Below are 19,471 nucleotides of genomic sequence, written 5' to 3' on the forward strand. Positions count from 1 at the left end.
TATGTGTATATGTTTGGGAAAATCCTGGAAAATACATACATGTAAATCATAAAGTTTGACTCAGAGTAATGGAAATACACATGATTTTGACTTTCTCCTTTATACTTTTCTGTGCTTTCAGAGAAGAAAGTCATTTTCACTTTGATACTCACTTTGATATAAATCTCCATAAAATCATTTGTCATGAAAATTTATAGATAAACATGTCAGAAAAAAAGAGTTGCTCCTTAAGTTTTCTAAGTTTTACATTTATTCATTTATTTTCACCCTCAGAAATCTGTGATACCACTGATTCTCAAAAATGCTAGAGTGACTTGGAAAAAAGAAACAGATGGATACATGAGCACTAGTGCAACTTATTCAGTAACATTTTATTGGTGGTCCATTTTGACACCTAGTATTTTCCATCTATATATCTATATCTATATCTATATCCATCTATATATATATATATATACTTTTTTTTTTTTTTTTTTTTTGCTTTTTAGGGCCACACCCATGGCATATGGCGGTTCCCAGGCTAGGGGTCTAATTGGAGGTGCAGCTGCCAGCCCACGTCACAGCCATGGCATCACCAGATCTGAGCTGGGTCTGCTACCTACACCACAGCTCACGGCAAGGCCGGATCCTTGACCCACTGAACAAGGCCAAGGATCAAACCTGCAACCTTATGGGTGCTAGTAGGATTCATTTCTGCTGTGCCATGACAGGAACTCCTATAAATTTTTTATAATAGTAAATCCACATCTTATATTTGAGCAGCTTGATACTTTCAGCATTGTAGTACTACTTTGCCTTTAGGTCTATTTATTTTACTTTATTCTATTTCCAACCCCTCCTTCAACCAACTTATATCATTTTTATGGTACATTTGTCTTCCCTTTTTAACAAGCTTGGAATAATCTGTAAATGTCATGGGTTCTCCACTAATTATTTCTTTAAAGTATTGAAGAATGACTACAAAAAAATAATTATCTTTCTAGGTATTTAAAACATAATTATTAGGATTTTGATTTGCATTTCTTTGAACACTAGTGACATTAAACATATTTTATATAATTACTGGCTATATGTGTTATACTTTATGAGAAATACTTGTCCATGTGTCTTGACCATTTTTCTATTCCATTGTTAGTTATTCATTTGCATGCGTTCTCTACTCATTCTGAAAACTAATCCTTTGTCAATTGTGTGAATTGCAAATATCTCCAAGTTTGTAACTTGTCTTTTTAGTTTTAGGTGTCTTTTGATAAATAAACATTCTTAATTTTAACATTGTTAAATATATTATGTTCAAAAATTTTTTGCCTTGTTTAAGAAATTTTCCCTATCCCATACCATTTCATACTAAGGCAATTAGCAAAAATTAAAAGTCTAAAAATACCAGATGTTGATGAGAGCATGTCATAATCCAATTTGGTAATAACTAAATCCAATGATATTTACTGAGGTCTAATTTTATTTATTTATTTTTTTTATGGCCCACTGCATATGGAAGTTCCCAGGTAAGGGGCCGAATCAGAGCAGTAGCCGCCAGCCTAAGCCACAGCCACAGCAACACCAGATCTGAGCTGCATCTTCAACCTACACCACAGCTCACGGCAACACCAGATCCTTTAATCCACTAAGCGAGGTCAGGGATCAAACCCATGTCCTCATGGATCCTAGTCAGGTTCATTATGACTGAGCCACGAAGGGAACTCCCCTGAGGTCTAATTTTTTAATATCGTTATTATAAATGTGCAAAGGTGTTTTTATAACATTTTAAAGCTTAGCTTTTCTAGCATTTGTTATTAATTTGACCAACATATAAGTTATGTCCATGACTGTAGACCCTTAAGCTAATAATCAAAATATTAAAACTTACCATCAATATCAATAGTCTTTAGTGCCTTTCGCATTTCTGTGTCACTAATAGAGATCTTCAAGATGTGATGGATCATTGGCAGATCATTCACATAAATCCTACCATTTCGAATTTTACCAAAAATTTTACAGGCTTTCTGAAGTGCTGAACACACAAAACAAAATAATTAATTCAAAGGAATAATTATCCTTATTCCCCCTACCCTCCCTCAAAGGGAAAAAAAAAAAAATCACTAACAGAAAAAGGAGAAGCAAATTTTGTGCTCCAATTCTCTGCTTTAAAATTAATCATGATATTTATTTAGGTACATCTGGAGCCAGTGACCTCTAAGTCCACAAGTTTCCTAAAGAACTCTCAGAAACTATCAGAAAACTCATGAGGAGTTCCCGTCGTGGCGCAGTGGTTAACGAATCCGACTAGGAACCATGAGGTTCCGGGTTCGGTCCCCGCCCTTGCTCAGTGGGTTAAGGATCCAGTGTTGCTGTGAGCTGTGGTGTAGGTTGCAGACGCGGCTTGGCTCGGATCCCGCGTTGCTGTGGCTCTGGCGTAGGCTGGTGGCTACAGCTCCGATTCGACCCTAGCCTGGGAACCTCCATATGCCGCGGGAGCGGCCCAAGAAATAGCAAAGAGACAAAAAAAAAATAAAAATAAAGAAAACTCATGAAAGGCTCACATAAGCCAAGATTTCCACAACTTCCCCTGGGAATGTTAAACCTTTCTTGTGTTCCCTTATCACTTTGTGTGTATCTTAATCAAAGCTCTTGGTATTCTGATTGCTTGCAGATTACTCTCCCTCACTAAACTCGTAGCTCATAGAGGCAATATTTTTCATTCTTCAAGTTCCAGCATCTTATTCAGAATAGATTCTCAGAAAATGTATGTTGAACTAAATTGGGTTTAATTCACCTTGTTTCCAAAAAAGGAGCCATAGATGACAATGATAAATACCAGAGAAAGAATAAAAAATGGATAATAATGACTTTGATAATAGGAGTTTTATTAGAGTACTGGAGGTTGAAACCAGATTTCAGTGAAGTAGGAAGTATATACAGTAATTAATGAAAAAAGCTCTTTCAAGAAGCTTCTCTGAAAGAGTATTAAGTCGACAAAGCAGAGGTCCTGGGGAAGAGGAAAAAAATCAAATTGAAAAAGAGAAGTGAAGGAATTAAGTCTTGTGAAAGGGGATGTTTTCCAATGAGACAATAGGGAAGTCTATGGATGGTGTAATTGAGGAAGATTCTGCCAAACAGCTTTTATTAAGTCTCTATGAAAAAGCAATGTTATCCCTTAAGAGCTGAAGGACTAGGTGATAGGATTGAGGATTTGAGGCGAGTAATGACGGTTTAAAATAGGCACAAAAAGAAGGATCTGATCAAAACACAAACAGAATGCCAACTGATGCTAATGGAAATCATATATTCACAGTGGCACCAAATGAAGAGGTCAGTGAAATAAAATTGTTATAAATAAAAAGAACTGGAAGTATTAAAGACTGTCAGAGAACAGGACATTAAAATCTGAGATTTCAACATGGCAATGTTCAAACTGTGGCTATCAATGTTGGAGAGAGAAATAGAGGTAAAATAATCAGTTTTTAAAAGTATGCAGCTTGGGAGTTCCCGTTATGGCTCAGTGGTTAACAAATCCGACTAGGAACAATGAGGTTGTGGGTTCAATCCCTGGCCTCACTCAGTGGATTAAGGATCCAGCGTTGCCGTGATCTGTGGTATAGGTTGCAGATGCAGCTTGGGTCAGGCCCTATCTGTCTGCAGAATCAGAATGGATAATCATCTAGCCAGTGAATGTGGTGCATAGTTCAACGTAATTTGATCTCCCAACAACCCTTGCCAGCATTAGGGCCTGTATGTAGCCCTGCCCAGCCAAGGAAACTAATTCATGGTCCGGTCCACTGTGAAACACAGCCTTCAGCCCACTCAACCAGGGGACCTAACCAGAGCACATAAGAAGCTGCATAGCCCATCCTATAACCCTCCTTACAGTGGCATTTGAATAGACAGCACAGCTCAGGGTTCACCTGTCTGCAGAGCAAAACTAGAGCCATGAAACTCAATACACCATCTAGCCTGATTCAGATCCCCAAACAATGATCAGTAGAGGCCTTGGGACCTGTTCTGTCACCTTGCAAAGCCAGAAAGTTAATTCACAGCCCCTCTGACTGCTGAGTATAGTACCCAGTCCTGACTGTCTAGGAAGCCTCACCAGAGTACCCAAGCTGCTTCTAAACTTAATCTACAGCCTCACTTAGACAGAAAAGAAAACCAGCAGCCCTTTCCAACTGTTCTCAACCAATGACACCTCCTCCCCAATATAAGAGCATGGGCAGTGGCCTAGCCCCAAAATAGGTCCTGATAGCAAAACCCACCCTTCCAAAGGTATTTCCAGTTAACATACTCAGAAACAGAAACTAAGCTAACTGGTCAAGAACTACCTCTACCAAAGCAAACCAGTAAAGTCTGGAAAAGGAGATAACTTACTCAAAAGCACAGATGCCAACATAATGAATCAAGGATAATAAAAAATGAGGTAAACATGACACCACCAAAGGAAATTAATATTAAGTTTCAATGACTGACCCTAAAGAAATGGAGATCTATGAACTGGTAGACAAATAATTCAGAATAATCCTCTTAAAATTTAGTGAACTGCAAGAGCACATAAACACTAAACAAAATTAGGAAAATGGAGTTCCCGTCTTGGCACAGCAGAAATGAATCCAACTAGGAACCATGAGGTTGCGGATTTGATCCCTGGCTTCACTCAGTGGGCTAAGAATCTGGCGTTGCCGTGAGCTATGGTGTAGGTCGCAGACATGGCTCAGATCTGGCATTGCTGTGGCTCTGGCATAGGCTCTGATTGGACCCCTAGCCTGGGAACCTCCATGTACCACAGGTGCAGCCCTAAAAAGACAAAAAAGACCAAAAAAATAGGAAAATAATGCATGAACGAAATGAGAAGTTCGACAAAGAAAGAGAAAACATTAAAAAAAAAAATTTTAAACCTCAGAAATCCTAGAACTGAAAAATACAATGACTAACTGGAAAATCCAGTAGAGAGCTCCAAAAACAGACTAAATCATGCAGAAGAAAGAATCTATGACCTAAAAGAAAGGACATTTAAAATTATCCAATCAGAGGATGAAAAAAAAAAAAAAGGAAAAGAGTAAAGACATCCAATAGGATGTATAGGAAACAATCAAAAGAAACAATATCTACATTATGGGGATTCCAGAAAGAGAAGAAAAAAGAGAAAGGGATAGAAAGTATATTTAAAGCCCAGTTGGCATGTGAAAAAAGTGCTCAACATCACTAATTATTAGAGAAATGCAAATCAAAGCTACAATGAGGTACAGCCTGACACCAGTTAAAATGGCCATCATTAATAAGTCCACAAATAACAAATGCTGGAGACGGTGTGTAGAAAGGGAACCCTCCTATACTGTTGTTGGGAATGTAAATTGGTACAACCACTATGTAAAACTGTATGGGGGTTCCTCAGACAACTAAATATAGAACTACCGTATGATCCAGCAATCCCACTCCTAGGCATATATCCAAACAAAACTATAATTCAAAAAGATACATGCTCCCTTATGTTCACTGCAGCATATTCACAATAGCTAAGACATGGAAACAATCTAAATGTCCAATGACAGATGAATGGATTAAGAAGATGTGGTACATATATTCAATGTAGTTTTGTATATATAAAATACAAAAATAAATAATGCCATTTGCAGCAACACAGATGGAACTAGAGACTCTCACACTAAGTCAGAAAGAAAAAGAAATACTATATGATCACACTTATATGTGGTATCTAAAAGATGGCACAAATTAACCTATCTACAAAATAGAAACAGACTCATAGACATAGAGAATAGACCTGTGGTTGCCAAGTGGGAGAGGGAAGGGAGTAAGATGGACTGTGAATTTGGGGTTAGTAAATGCAAACTATTACATTTAGAATGGATAGGCAATGAGGTCTTATAGTATAGCACAGAGAACTATACCCAATCTCTTGGGATAGACCATGATGGAAGATAAGAAAAAGAGTGTACATATGTATGACTGGGTCACTTTGCTGTATAGCAGAAATTGGCACAACATTGTGAATCAACTATAATTTAAACTTTAAACTTTTTTAAATGTTAAAAAAAGGAAGTATATTTAAAGCAATAATAACTGAAAACATCCCAAACCTGGGAAGACATTCAGGTCCATAAAGCCTAAAGGATCTCAAAATAGGTTGAACCCAAGTAAGGGTATGCAAGACAGTTTATAATTAATTTGTCAGAAGTCAAAGACCAGAGTCCCCTGGTGGCCTAGTGGGTCAAGGATCTGGCATTGTCACTGCTGTGGCTCTGGTTACTGCTGTGTCATGGGTTCAATCCCTGGCCCAGGAACTTCCATATGCTTTCAAAATTCTTTCTTTGTCTTTGATTTTTTTTCCTTTGGCTACACCAGCAGCAGCAAGAGAAAAGTGACAAAAGAAATCCATAAAACCACAGGCATATTTTTCAACAGACACTTTCTAGACCAAGAAGGACTGTGATGATATATTCAAAATATTAAAAGGGAAAAAATTATCAAGCAAGAATTCTATATTCAGGAGTTCCCATCATGGCGCAGTGGTTAACGAATCCGACTAGGAACCATGAGGTTGTGGGTTCAATCCCTGGTCTCACTCAGTGGGTTAAAGATCTGGCATTGCCATGAGCTGGGCCGCAGACTTGGCTCAGATCTCGCATTGCTGTGGCTCTGGTGTAGGCCGGTGGCTACAGTACCAATTAGACCCCTAGCCTGGGAACCTCCATATGCCACGGGAAGCAGCCCTAGAAAAGACAAAAAGACCAAATAAAAAAAAAAAAAAAAAAAAAGAATTCTATATCCAGAAAAGCTGCCCTTCACAGTCACCAGAATTAGAAAAAAAAAAGAATTAAAATTGTCTTTTTGCAGATGATATGATTTTATATATAGAAAATTCTAAAGACTCCATCAAAAAAGCTGTTAGATATAACAATGAATTCCATAAAGTATCAAGATACAAAATTAGCATATGAAAGTCAGTAATGTTTCTATATAATGTGACAAATTATCTGAAAAATAAAGATGTAATTGTAATGTATACATATAAGGATAACCTGACCCCCTTGCTGTACAGTGGGAAAATAAAAAGAAAGAAAGAAAGAAAGAAAGAAAGAAAGAAAGAAAGAAAGAAAGAAAGAAAGAAAGAAAGAAAGAAAGAAAGAAAGAAAGAAAGTGATCCCTCTTACAATAGCATCAAAATAATAATATACCTTTCAACCAAGGAGGTGAAAGACCTCCACACTGAAAACTACAAAATATGGATTAAAATAATCAAAGAAGACACATGGTATCCCATGTCCATAGATTAGAGGAATTAGTATTGTTAAAATGTTCACACTACCCAAAACCATCTATAGATTCAATGCAATCCCTATGAAGATTCTAATGACATTTTTTGGAGAAATAGAAAAAAAAAATTCTAAAATCCACATGGAACCACAAAGGAGTCCAAATAGCCAAAGCAATCCTAAGAAAGAACAACAAAGCTAGAAGCATTGCATTTCTCGATTTAAAACTATATAACAAACAGCATGGCGCTGGCAATAACAACACACATACAGACCAGTGGAATAGAATTGAGAGATCAGAAACGAACCAGTGGAATAGAATTGAGAGATCAGAAACGAACCCAAGAATGAAATTAGATCCCTATCTTCACAACTCACAAACACTAACTCAAAAAGGATTAAAACCTTAAATGTAAGACCAGAAAATATAAAACTCCTAGGGGAAAAAAAAAAAGGAAAAAAGCTCCTTGACATGGGTATTGACAATTATTTTTTGGATATGACATTTAAAGTATAAGCCAACAAAATAAAAACTAAACAGAACTACATCAAACTAAAATGTTTCTACAGAGCAAGAGCAGCAATCAACAAAATGAAAAGAAAAACTACGGAATGAGAAAAAATATTTTCAAATCATAAATCTCAGAAGGGGTTAATATTTAAAATATGTAAAGAACTCATACAACTCAATAGCAAAAAGCAAATAACTCAATTAAAAAGTGGGCAAAGGGGAGTTCCTGTAGTGGCGCAGTGGTTAACGAATCTGACTAGGAACCATGAGGTTGCGGGTTCGGTCCCTGCCCTTGCTCAGTGGGTCAAGGTTCCGGCGTTGCCGTGAGCTGTGGTGTAGGTCGCAGACACAGCTCGGATCCCGCGTTGCTGTGGCTCTGGCGTAGGCCAGTGGCTACAGCTCCGATTCGACCCCTAGCCTGGGAACCTCCATATGCCACAGAAGTGGCTCTAGAAATAGCAAAAAGACAAAAAAAAAAAAAAAAAAAAAAAAAAAGTGGGCAAAGGACCTAAAGACATGTTTCCAAAGGAAATACATAAATAATCAACAGATACATGAAAAGGTGCTCGATGTCACTCATGATTAGGAAAATGCAAATCAAAACCGCAATGAAGTATCACCTCACACCTTAGAATGGCTATCATCAAGAAGACAAGAGAGAGTTCCCATCGTGGCTCAGAGGAAATGAATCTAGCATCTATGAGGATGCTGGTTCAATCCCTGGCCTCGCTCAGTGGGTTAAGGATCCAGCATTGCTGTGAGCTGTGATGTAGGTTGCAGATGCAGCTCAGATTTCACGGATCTCACGTTGCTGTGGCTGTGGTGTAGGCCAGTAGCTACAGCTTCAATTCAACCCCTAGCACAGGTGCAGCCCTAAAATTAAAAAGAAGAAGAGAAGAGAAAACAAGTTTTTGGCAAGAATGTGGAGAAAAGGGAACACTTGCACACAGCTGTGGGAATGTAAATTGGTGCAGTCACTATAGAAAACAGTACAAAGAGGTTCCTCAAAAAAATGAAAAAGAGAACTACCATATGACCCAGCAATTCCCACTTCTGGGTATAAATCTGAAAGCAACCAAAACACTGTGTCAAGGAGATATCTGCACCCTCCTATTCAAAGAAGCATTATTTACAATAGCCAAGACATGGAAATAACCTAAGTGACCATCTAAGGATGACCACATAAAGAAAAAGTAATGTGCATACTTACATACTATAGAATATAAGCAATAAAAAAAATCTTGTCATTTGTGAAAACATGGGTGGACCTTTATGCTAGTGAATTAAGTCATAGAAAGACAAATACTGTATGATCTCACTTACATGTGGACTCTTAAAAAAAAAATCTTGGGGAGGTCTCATTGTAGTACAGAGGAAACAAACCGTACTAGTATCCATAAGGATGTGGGTTCGATCCCTGGCCTCACTCAGTGGGTTAAGGATCTGGCATTGCCGTGAGCTGTGGTATAGGGCACAGACGAAGCTCAGATCCAGAGTTGCTGTGGCTGTGGTGTAGACTGGCGGCTGCAGCTCCAAGTCTACCCCTAGCCTGGGAACCTCCATATGCTACAGGTGCAGCCCTAAAAAACCAAAAACAAAAAACAAACAAAAAAACACGTCATAAAAACAGAGAGCAGATTTGTAGCTATCAGAGGTGGGGAGAAGGAAGTGGGCAAATTGGATGGAGGTAGTCAAAAGGTACAAACTTCCAGTTAATAAATAAATAAATACATACTGTAGATGTAATGCACTATATGATGACTATAGTTAACACTTATGTATAGTATACTTTATTTTTTTAATTTTTTATTAAAGTACGGTTGATTTACAACATTTCTTCAATGTCTGCTATACAGCAAGTGACCCAGTTAACGTACATACACATTCTTTTTCTTTCATACTATCTTCCATGTTCTAACCCAACATGTTCTAACCCACTACGTTCTAATCCAAGAGACTGGACATAGTTCTCTGTGCTGTACAGTAGGACCCCACTGCTTATCCATTCTAAATGTAATACTTTGCATCTATCAACCCCAAACTCCCCATTTATCCACCCTCCCACCCCCACCGCCCAGCAACCACAAGTCTACTCTCCATGTCCTTGATCTGTTTCCTTTTTGTAGATAGGACCATATACATGATATCGCTTATATGTGGAATCTAAAATAGGTATGGTATACATTAAAGTTGTTGAGAGAGTCTATCCCAAGAGTTCTCATCACAAGGAAAAAATGTTTTCTGTATCTATATTAGAGAATGGATATTCTAAACTTATTATGGTAATCACTTCACAATAAATATTAAGTCATTATACTATATACCTTAAACTTATACAGTGCAATATGTCAATTACGTCTCAATAAAATGAGGGAGGGGAGAAGATGCCTAATGAAATCACCAGAATTAAGGTATAGAGGAAAAATATGCCACATAATTCCATAAAAACAAATACATATATAGGAGAGGCCTAATATCTGGGAGAGCTCAGCACCAAGAAGTGAAGGGTACAATGAGGCTTAATGCTAAGGTACCAAGTCCTATGGGAGTTCCCTGGTGGTCTAGTGGTTAGGACCCAGCACTTTCACCACTGTGGTCCAGTTTTAATCCCTAGTCTGGGAACTGAGATCTCACATCAAGCTGCTGCACTTGGCAAAAAAAAAAGAGAGAAAGAAAGGGTGCCAAAGACTGAATTCCAGAAAATCAGTGCTTACTAATTTATTCATCAATGACTGCCCCCCCAGAAAAAAAAAAACTGAAGAAGCATATATATTTTGCCTATCTTACCAATTCAACAAAAGATATTTACAAGTTAAACTATTTATGCTTATTCACAGCTTGCAGATTTGCCATGTCATGTAATGTTAGCTGATATCATAAGCCATTAGGAATAAAGAAACACTAACTACTGAAGCAATTTCTAAAAAAGCACACAATCAGGAAATTAATTCAAGAAATTCTGGAACCTTTTATTACCACTTAATTCTTGTGAGCCAAAGTGTCCTTGAGGTATTTCTTCATATAATGTCTGGTAGAGGTTAGAAAGCGTTTCATTTTTCCTGTTAAAGAAATGGCCACATTAGAAAGTAGGGAAACAAAACCAAAAAATCCACAAAATGCTTATGTCACTTTGACATATATAATATTTGGCCATTAAAATTTAGCCTGACATTTTCCAGACTGTTACACTCCATAAGAACCTTTCTTAAAAAACTGTCCAAGTGATAATAAATTACATAGTCTTACTCTAGAATTCCCACCTTGTTTCTTTTAGGTATTTCTCTATGGAGCAGATTTACCCCAGTCAGTAAGTACTTCCCATGACCCACCATCCTTTGGCTGTGGTCCAATTTTTCCCACTCAAACTCAAAGCAAATTTTACAAAAAGTTATTGACAAATAAGAATATATTTAAACAGCCAAAGAATCTCAGATCCCACAACCTGTTAATAAAAGCATCCTAAAAAGATGATTGATCTGATTCCATAATTTGAAAATAACTGAAATCATAGAATGTTAGTGTTAGAAGAAACTTTAAGAGTCCATCTAGCACAAGATTCTTGTACAGATATGGAAACTGAGGTCCAGAAATACAAAGTGGATTGCACAGGAGCCTAAGCCAGCATGTGAGGTCAATCAGGACTCAACTCTGAGTCTCTCAATTCCACACACAGTGCTCTTAGTTCTGCATCATTCTAAGGGCAGAGACTCTTAGCACAAACTATTGGGCATAATTTCTGTGAAGGGATATTTGAATCTTGAAGGAAAAAAATCCCAAAACTGAATCCAACATTTAAGGAAGAGAATACAATGATTTAGATACCGAATAATTGAGGAAGATGTACCAAGATGTGATAAAGTCTTGTGAACATCATACTGACTCGGCAACTTGCATGAAGAGTTTTCTTTCCTAGTCATCTTCTCCTTCACAGACAAAGAAGGAATCTAGAACCAAATGCAAGAATATCCTTGCCTGAGATCACACTGGTAAACCAGCATTCTTGGACAGTAAGCACTTTAAAAGGCTCCTCACTTAGTTAATCTTCTAATGTAAAACTGCTTTTTTGTAATTAAATTACAGTTTATATATACTAAAATTTTAAATAAACTATACCATATTCTTTTGCAAAGTTACATTTTTCTTAACTATGCAAATAATCACCTCCTAATTAATATTATGTCAATTTATAGTAACGTATTTTACAAAGGAGGGCTAATCTACGGTATTGTGAAGACAAGACTACCAAATTCTAAGGTACATACACAGATTTTGACTATACAAGCAAAAGAATGGGAAGAATCAATATAGTCATTTAAATAATATAGGGAATTTTGTTTTAAATTATTCTTATGATTGAGAAAATTGTCATAAACATTGATTTAAAAATTAATGTTGCATGTATAAGCATGATTCAAAACTAGCAGGTAGGAGTTCCCATCGTGGCTCAGTGGTTAACAAATCCGACTGAGAACCATGAGGTTGCGGGTTCAATCCCTGGCCTTGCTCAGTGGGTTAAGGATCCAGCATTGCCATGACCTGTGGTGTAAGTCACAGATGTGGCTTGGATCCCACGTTGCTGTGGCTGTGGTGTAGGCCGGCGGCTACAGCTCGGAGTGGACCCCCAGCCTGGAAACCTCCATATATATGCCACTGGTGTGGCTCTAAAAAGACAAAAAAAAAAAAAGTTACCCCATATTTGTAAGACCTCTGAAGTGCATGGAAAAAGTGATTTCAAATCCTCTCAGAAAAGGACTCTCTTAATTCAAACTCCTCATGAGATTCTTACATATTTAGATCAACCGTATATGAAAGAATGAATAAAAAGGATAATGCACCCAAAGACATAAGTTAATATGAGTTAAGTGAGAATTAGGCAAAACAACAAACAGAAGATTTAGACATCCAAAGAACTTCATATATTAATTAGATATCAATCCCAAAACAATAGGACATGAGCATGATATAAGGCAGATTTTAAGAACAACTAAATAAAACTTCTAGAAGTAAAATAAACACTGAAATTAAAATGTCAGTAGAGGAGTTCCCATCATGGTTCAGAGATTAATGAATCTGACTAGTAACCATGAGGATGCAGGTTTGATCCCTGGCTTCACTCAGTGGGTTAAAGATGCGGCCTTGCCATGAGCTGTGGTGTAGGTTACAGACATGGCTTGGATCCTGCATTGCTATGGCTGTGGCGCATAGGCTAGCGGCTACAGCTCCAATTTAACCCCTGTTCTGGGAACCTCCAGATGCCACAGGTGCCGCTCTAAAAAAAAAAAGAAAAAAGACCAAAAACAATGTCAATAGACAGGTTAAACTGGAGATTAGATTCAGCTAGAGAAAGAAAAAGTAAACTAGAAAGTAGATGGGAGAAACTACACAGAACAAATAAAGAGAAAAATGAAAAATATGAAGCAATGTTAAAGAGTATAGAGAACAGAATGATAAGTTCTAAAATATATCTAATAGAAGATCCAGGACAGAATAAAGAGATTGAGAAAGAGGAGATGCTCTAAAAGATAATGGCTTGGAGGAACAGACTTGGTTGCCAACTTGTGGTTGCCAAGGGGGAGAAGGAGGGAGTGGGATGGACTGGGAATCTGTGGTTAATAGATGCAAACTATTGCATTTGGAATGGATAAGCAATGAGATCCTGCACTGGGAACTATATCTAGTCACTTGTAATGGAGCATGATGGAGGATAATGTGAGAAAAAGAATGTATGTATGTATATGTGACTGGGTCACTTTGCTGTACAGTGGAAAATTGAAAGAACACAGTAAGCCAACTATAATGGAAAAAATTTAAAAATAATTTAATAAATAAATAAATTAAATATAATGAATTAGAATGTTCCAGAATTGAAGAAAGATATGTATTCTCAGATTCTGGAAGCACACCAACAAAGGACTATATACCTAAAATATCATATAGTCAATATAGTATGTTACATAAACCAGCAAAAAGAGATGTCCACATCCTAATCCCTGGAACATGTGAATGTGATCTTATTTGGAGAAATCGACTTCACAGTTAAAGATCTCAAGATGAGACGTCCAAGTATGTGACTATAAGAGAAAAGTAGAGGGAAACTTGAGATATAGACAAGGGGAGAAAGCCAAATGAAGAGCAAGATGGGGGCCAAGATTGAAGTTATCTGCCAAAAGCCCAGGAACGTCTAAAGTTGTTACAACAGCAGAAATGTTAACAGAGAGCATAATAATAAAAATACTGATCTGAGGAAGAAAGAAGGAAATAGTTCACGTTCTTCTGAAAGGGTTCCATGTTCCGTTTTTGTTTTTGTTTTTTGTTTTTTAAGAGGGAGGAGGGAGGAAAAGGAGGAAAGGAAGGAGGAGGAGGAGGAGGAGAAAGAAGAGGAAGAAGAAGAAATATTTAAAATGTGGCATTCCAATGCCTGGACTAAAATGGAGTGGAATATCTGAGGACTAAGGACAACACTTGAAAAATATTCTGAGATCTTTATTTACCTCAGTTCTTTTAGTATGCAATTGTACTTGTAAACTCCTCTTTTTCTTGACTTTTCTTTCTCCTGAAAAATCAGAGGACTTTTCTTCTTCAAATAGGAACATTGACGTTTCATACCTAAATTGCACAGAAAATTGGAATAATTCTTGAATTGCCTTTTTTCTTGACTTTTCTTCTTGTCATCTTTTATTTATGGAAATTTTCAAATATCAACAAAAGTAGACAGAATAATATGATCTTCCCATGCTTCAGTAATGACCCATCACCTAGCTTCAATAATAGACAATCTTCTTCCATTTACAGTCTCATCTCTTATTATTTTAAAGCAAATTCAAGTATGATATTATTTCTTGTGTAAAGATTTTAATATGCATTTGTACAAAGTGTTTTTCTTTTAAAAATATATTTAAAACACAATTATGATACCAAAAAACCCCAGAAAATTCTTAATATCATCATACAATCTGTGTTCAAATTTCCAATTATCTCATAAATGCCAAAATTTTTTAACACTTTGTGCATCAGGATTCAAAAAGGTCCCCATATTACAGTTGGTTGATATGTCCCTTAGACCTCTTTTCATTTATAGGTTCTTCCTTCATGTCTTTTTATTATCATCATCACCATCATCATTATCATATCCCTATTGCCAGCAATGTCCTATAGATCTTTCACAAACCTAGATTTTGCTAATTCTCTCACCATGGTTGCAGGAGTCTAAAGACATGATCAGATTAACATTCTACTTTTTTGAGGGGCAGCAGGGGATAAAACCACTAATGAGTTGTGGTATTGTCTCATCAGGAGGCATATAATGTCCAAGTGGTTCTCTTTTGTGATACTGGCAGCTACTATGACATAAGTACTAGATTCAATAAATCATGAGGGACTGCTAAATAGTTATAGTCTAAGTCTATCATTCCTTCTTCACTCATTAGTTAGTTTCTATAAAGAGAAACTTCTTATGTACTATTTGCTTACACAGCGGTAGTGCTCATATAGAAAGGCAAGATAATTGCTGTATTCTTTTTATCACTTTTTACAACAATGATTTGGCTCTCTTGCAACTTTCAACAGTGACAAAATAATTTTATATCATTTGAACATACTGATTTGCATATATTAAACTGATTCAATTCCCTGCAATTACTATCCTTATTGATGCTCTAATTTTCTTGTGTGCGGTGAGAAGAGGTGGGAGCCTCTTCGAGTAGGCTCTTGAGTCTTTTGATGCCTCTCTGGTAGAAATGTTTATTAGTTTCCTCATTTCTGGAAAACAAGATGCTCCAGACACATCTGTACACTTGCCTTCCCAGATCTGTAGTCAGCCATTTCTCGGAAGAAATCATTCTTTTTAATAAGAAACGGTAGTTTAAGACTAAAGTCTGGGTTAGATTCTGAACTGCTTTTTAACAAGTATCCTGCTCTCTTATTACTTTCTTTTCTCTCCTCTTCTCATTGGACTGTCAAGAACTTTTGTAACACAAATATTCCATAAACTATACAATAATGAGATTAATTAATTAAATTTGAAAGAGAAGATTTCTTGGCAATTTCATACTTTGCTTCAGGTAATCCAGGTAGACCTAAATTTCAAGGACAACCTTAAGATTATTTTTGGGCTCTGGGATCCTGAACACTAGGAAGAATTCTGACATAAACTAGGTCCCCAATTTGTCTGCACATTGGAATCATTTGGGAGCTTCAAAAAAATGCTGATGCCTGTAACATATCACCCAAAATTGTGATTTAATTATTTTGAGGACTGAGATGATATTTGGAATTTTTTTTAAAGATTTCCAAGTGATCCTAACATGCAGACAAATTTAAGAATCACTATGGCAATACCCCACAGACTTGTTCCTACCCAGAACTCATATCAGCTGGGTTGTAACTCAGTACTTTAGAAGTAACACCTTATTCTTCCCGTATGTAAAACTAAAAACTCTTTGGCAGAAATGGTCCCTTACTTTTAGAGTAACCTGCTATGCAAGGGCTATTTAGGTGATACACAGGAAAATGACCAGATTTGAGTCTGTAACATCTTCAGATAAACTTAGCCCTAAGCAAAATTGTGAAATAAGGGAAATTCCTATCATGCACCCAACACCCCCTTCTTAGAAGGCACTTTGCCCTTTGCCATTCTATCCCTTTTAAATCCAGTCCCCCCGGAGTTCCCGTTGTGGCTCAGTGGTTAACGAATCTGACTAGGAACCATGAGGTTGCGGGTTCAGTCCCTGGCCTTGCTCAGTGGGTTAAGGATCCGGCATTGCCATGAGCCATGGTGTAGGCTGCAGACGCAGCTCGGATCCCGCGTTGCTGTGGCTCTGGCATAGGCCAGCAGCTACAGCCCGACTGGACTCCTAGCCTGGGAACCTCCATATGCCGTGAGTACAGCCCTATAAAGCAAAAAATAAAAACAAAAAATAAAAAATAAATAAATCCAGTCCCCCAAATTCCTACCCTGAGAGCCTCATTACTTGCTCTTAGTCCCCATGAAGCTGCCTTATGGTCAGTCCCTTCTGCACTCCTCCTCTCACAAAAGCAATGATTTTATTTTGATCATGTCACAGAGTATAAAATACATTTTCTATTGAGATATAGTATACAGACAGAGAGAGAGAAGACTGAAAAAATTTCACAGAACAATACTTAACCTTACTATATGAAAAGCACTATTGATTCTAATTCTATTCTAATTTCTTTTAAAAAAATCTAGTAGCTACCTCCTCAGTTGATTTTATGACACACAAATGAGTGACAACCTACAATGTACTGCTACTTTGTATCCCCCATCACTTCTCCACATGTCCCCACTGAAATTGATCTTCATATTTCTGGAGTAATTATGACTTCTACCTAACTACATCATTTTTTATCTTTTATCATTTTTTAAATATAAGTGTGTTTTTTAAAATTATGAAATGCCTCAAATATTTTATGAAATAGGGATGATCTGATAAAAATAACAAATAACTAAAAACATTTGTTCCGTATTCTATTCCTTTGAGGCATTGTGTCTCCCCAAGTGTTAATTACTTTAAACAATGCTAACGAAGAAAGAAAAGAAACACTCCTACCACCTCCCACTTCTTCCTAGGTTACAAATTTTATTGTGGTGGCCTAGAAATAATTGTCGTCTTTTGTCATCTAACTTGAAGGAATAGTGGGAACTCCCATATGACTATCAGTAATTTGTCAGCAGAAATCTTGCAGGCTAGAAAGGAGTGGATGATATATTCAAAGCACTGAAAGAAAAAAAAACAATAACCAAGAATACTCTACCCCACAAAGTTGTGTTCAAAACTGAAGGAGAGGAGTTCCCGTGTGACTCAGCAGATTAAGGATCCAGCATTGGCACTGTGCAATTCAGTGCTGCTGTGGCATGGGTTCCATCCCTGGCCCAGGAATTCCTGCATGCTCTGGGCACAGTAAAAAAAAAAAAAAAAAAAAAAAAAAAAAAGAAGAAGGAGAGATAAATGGTTTTCTAGACAAGTGAAAGCTGAAGAAGTTCATAACTCTAGACTGGTCTTATAAGAAATGTTGAAGGAATTCTTTAAGATAATATGAAAGTATGCTAATTGGTGGCAAGAAAACATGAAAGTACAAAGTTCACTGGTGAAGATAAATATACAGTTAAATTCAGAAAACTCTAATACAGTAATGGTGGTAGGTAAATCACATACAACTCTAGTATGAGGTTAAAAGACAAAAGTATTAATAATAACTGTAACTACAACAATTTGTTAATGGATATGCAATATAAAAACATGTAAACTGTGACATCAAAAACAAAATGGGAGGAGTTACTGTTGTGGCTCAGTGGTAACGAACCCGACTAGTATCGAACACGGGTTTGCTCCCTGGCTTCACTCAGTGGGTTAAGGATCGGTCATTGCTGTGAGCTGTGGTGTAGGTGGCAGAAGTGGCTTGGATCCTATGTTTCTGTGGCTGTGGTGTAGGACTGCAGCTACAGCTCTGATTCGACCCCTAGCCTGGGAGCTTCCACATGCCTTGAGTGCGGCCCTAAAAAGACCAAAAAAAACAAAAACAAAAACAAAAAAAAAGGGGTGGGGTGTTGAGAGAAACTCAAATAAGTCAGAAATGAAAGAGGAGACATCACAACTTGATAACAGAGAAATAATAAAGATCACAAGAAACTACTATGAACAATTTGATAAATAAAATACTGCCTGCCATATCAGTAAACAAAGGATGTCACAGTCATCCACAATTGGAGCCGCCTCCTCCAGCGGTGAGCTGGTGAGCCCTGAGGGAATTCAGAAAGGAAACAAAGAATACCTACCATCTAGCAACATTCATACTGAAGCTATTGTGAGCCCTCAGGATGTGCAAACACAGGATACTGGCCTCAGATAGCTGAAGTGCATATCAAAGGAATGATTTCGGTGAGTACTGACTCTCACTACTTTCCATACGCAGACAAGCACTAAACTTCTTAAAATATCTAGTTTTCTTTTATTAATGGTAATCTTTTGTTTCTACTACCTGCCCTTTGCTGCAAAACTCCTATATACCCTAGCTCCCTCTTCGCCCCCTCAGGGTTACTTGATTTGTTTGTTTTGGGGTTTGTTTTGGCCATACTTCAGTGGGTAGAAGTTCTGGGGCCAGGGATAAACCTGCACCACAGCTCTGACTGAGCCATAGCAGTGACACGGGATCCCCAACTCACTGCACCACCAAGGGAACTCCTTCTTGGGATTACTTGTGATGCTGCCTCCTGGACTTAAGTCCTCAGTTTCATCCACCAAATAAAATATAACTCTCAACTTTTAGGTTGTACAGTATTTTTAGTCAACAAACTATATACCAACAAATTAGATAACCCAGAAAAAAAGGATAAATTCCTAAAAACATACAACCTATCAAGACTGAATCATAAAGTACAAAATCCGAACAGACCAATTATTAGTAAGGATACTGAATCAGTAATTAAAAACCTTTCAACAAAGTCCAGAATCAGATAGCTTCACTGGTGCATTCTACTAAAGATTTGAAGAATTAATGCCAATCAGTCTCAAACTCTTCCCAAAAATGAAGTGGAGGAAATACTTCCAAACTCACTTTATGAGGACATCATTACCAATTCCAAAGCCAGACAAGAACACCACAAGAAAAAAAAAATTAAAGGCTAATATTCCTGATGAACAAAGATGCAAAAATTCTCAACAAAATATTAGCAAACCAA

The 19,471-nt window shown here is 37.2% G+C and overlaps 1 protein-coding gene across 1 annotated transcript in view; it reads right to left on the reverse strand.

Moving 5' to 3' along the window:
- The window catches only part of LOC100624995 (EF-hand calcium-binding domain-containing protein 13-like), an 83,632-nt gene that overhangs the window by 56,710 nt on the left and 7,451 nt on the right, over nt 1–19,471 (reverse strand). The window contains 4 exon segments of the mRNA XM_021066303.1: nt 1,868–2,011; nt 10,750–10,832; nt 11,596–11,717; nt 14,265–14,379. Of these exon segments, the coding sequence (XP_020921962.1) occupies nt 1,868–2,011; nt 10,750–10,832; nt 11,596–11,717; nt 14,265–14,379 (464 nt within the window).

Source organism: Sus scrofa, chromosome 12 (genome assembly GCF_000003025.6).
Source record: "Sus scrofa isolate TJ Tabasco breed Duroc chromosome 12, Sscrofa11.1, whole genome shotgun sequence".
Classification (NCBI taxonomy): Eukaryota; Metazoa; Chordata; class Mammalia; order Artiodactyla; family Suidae; genus Sus; species Sus scrofa.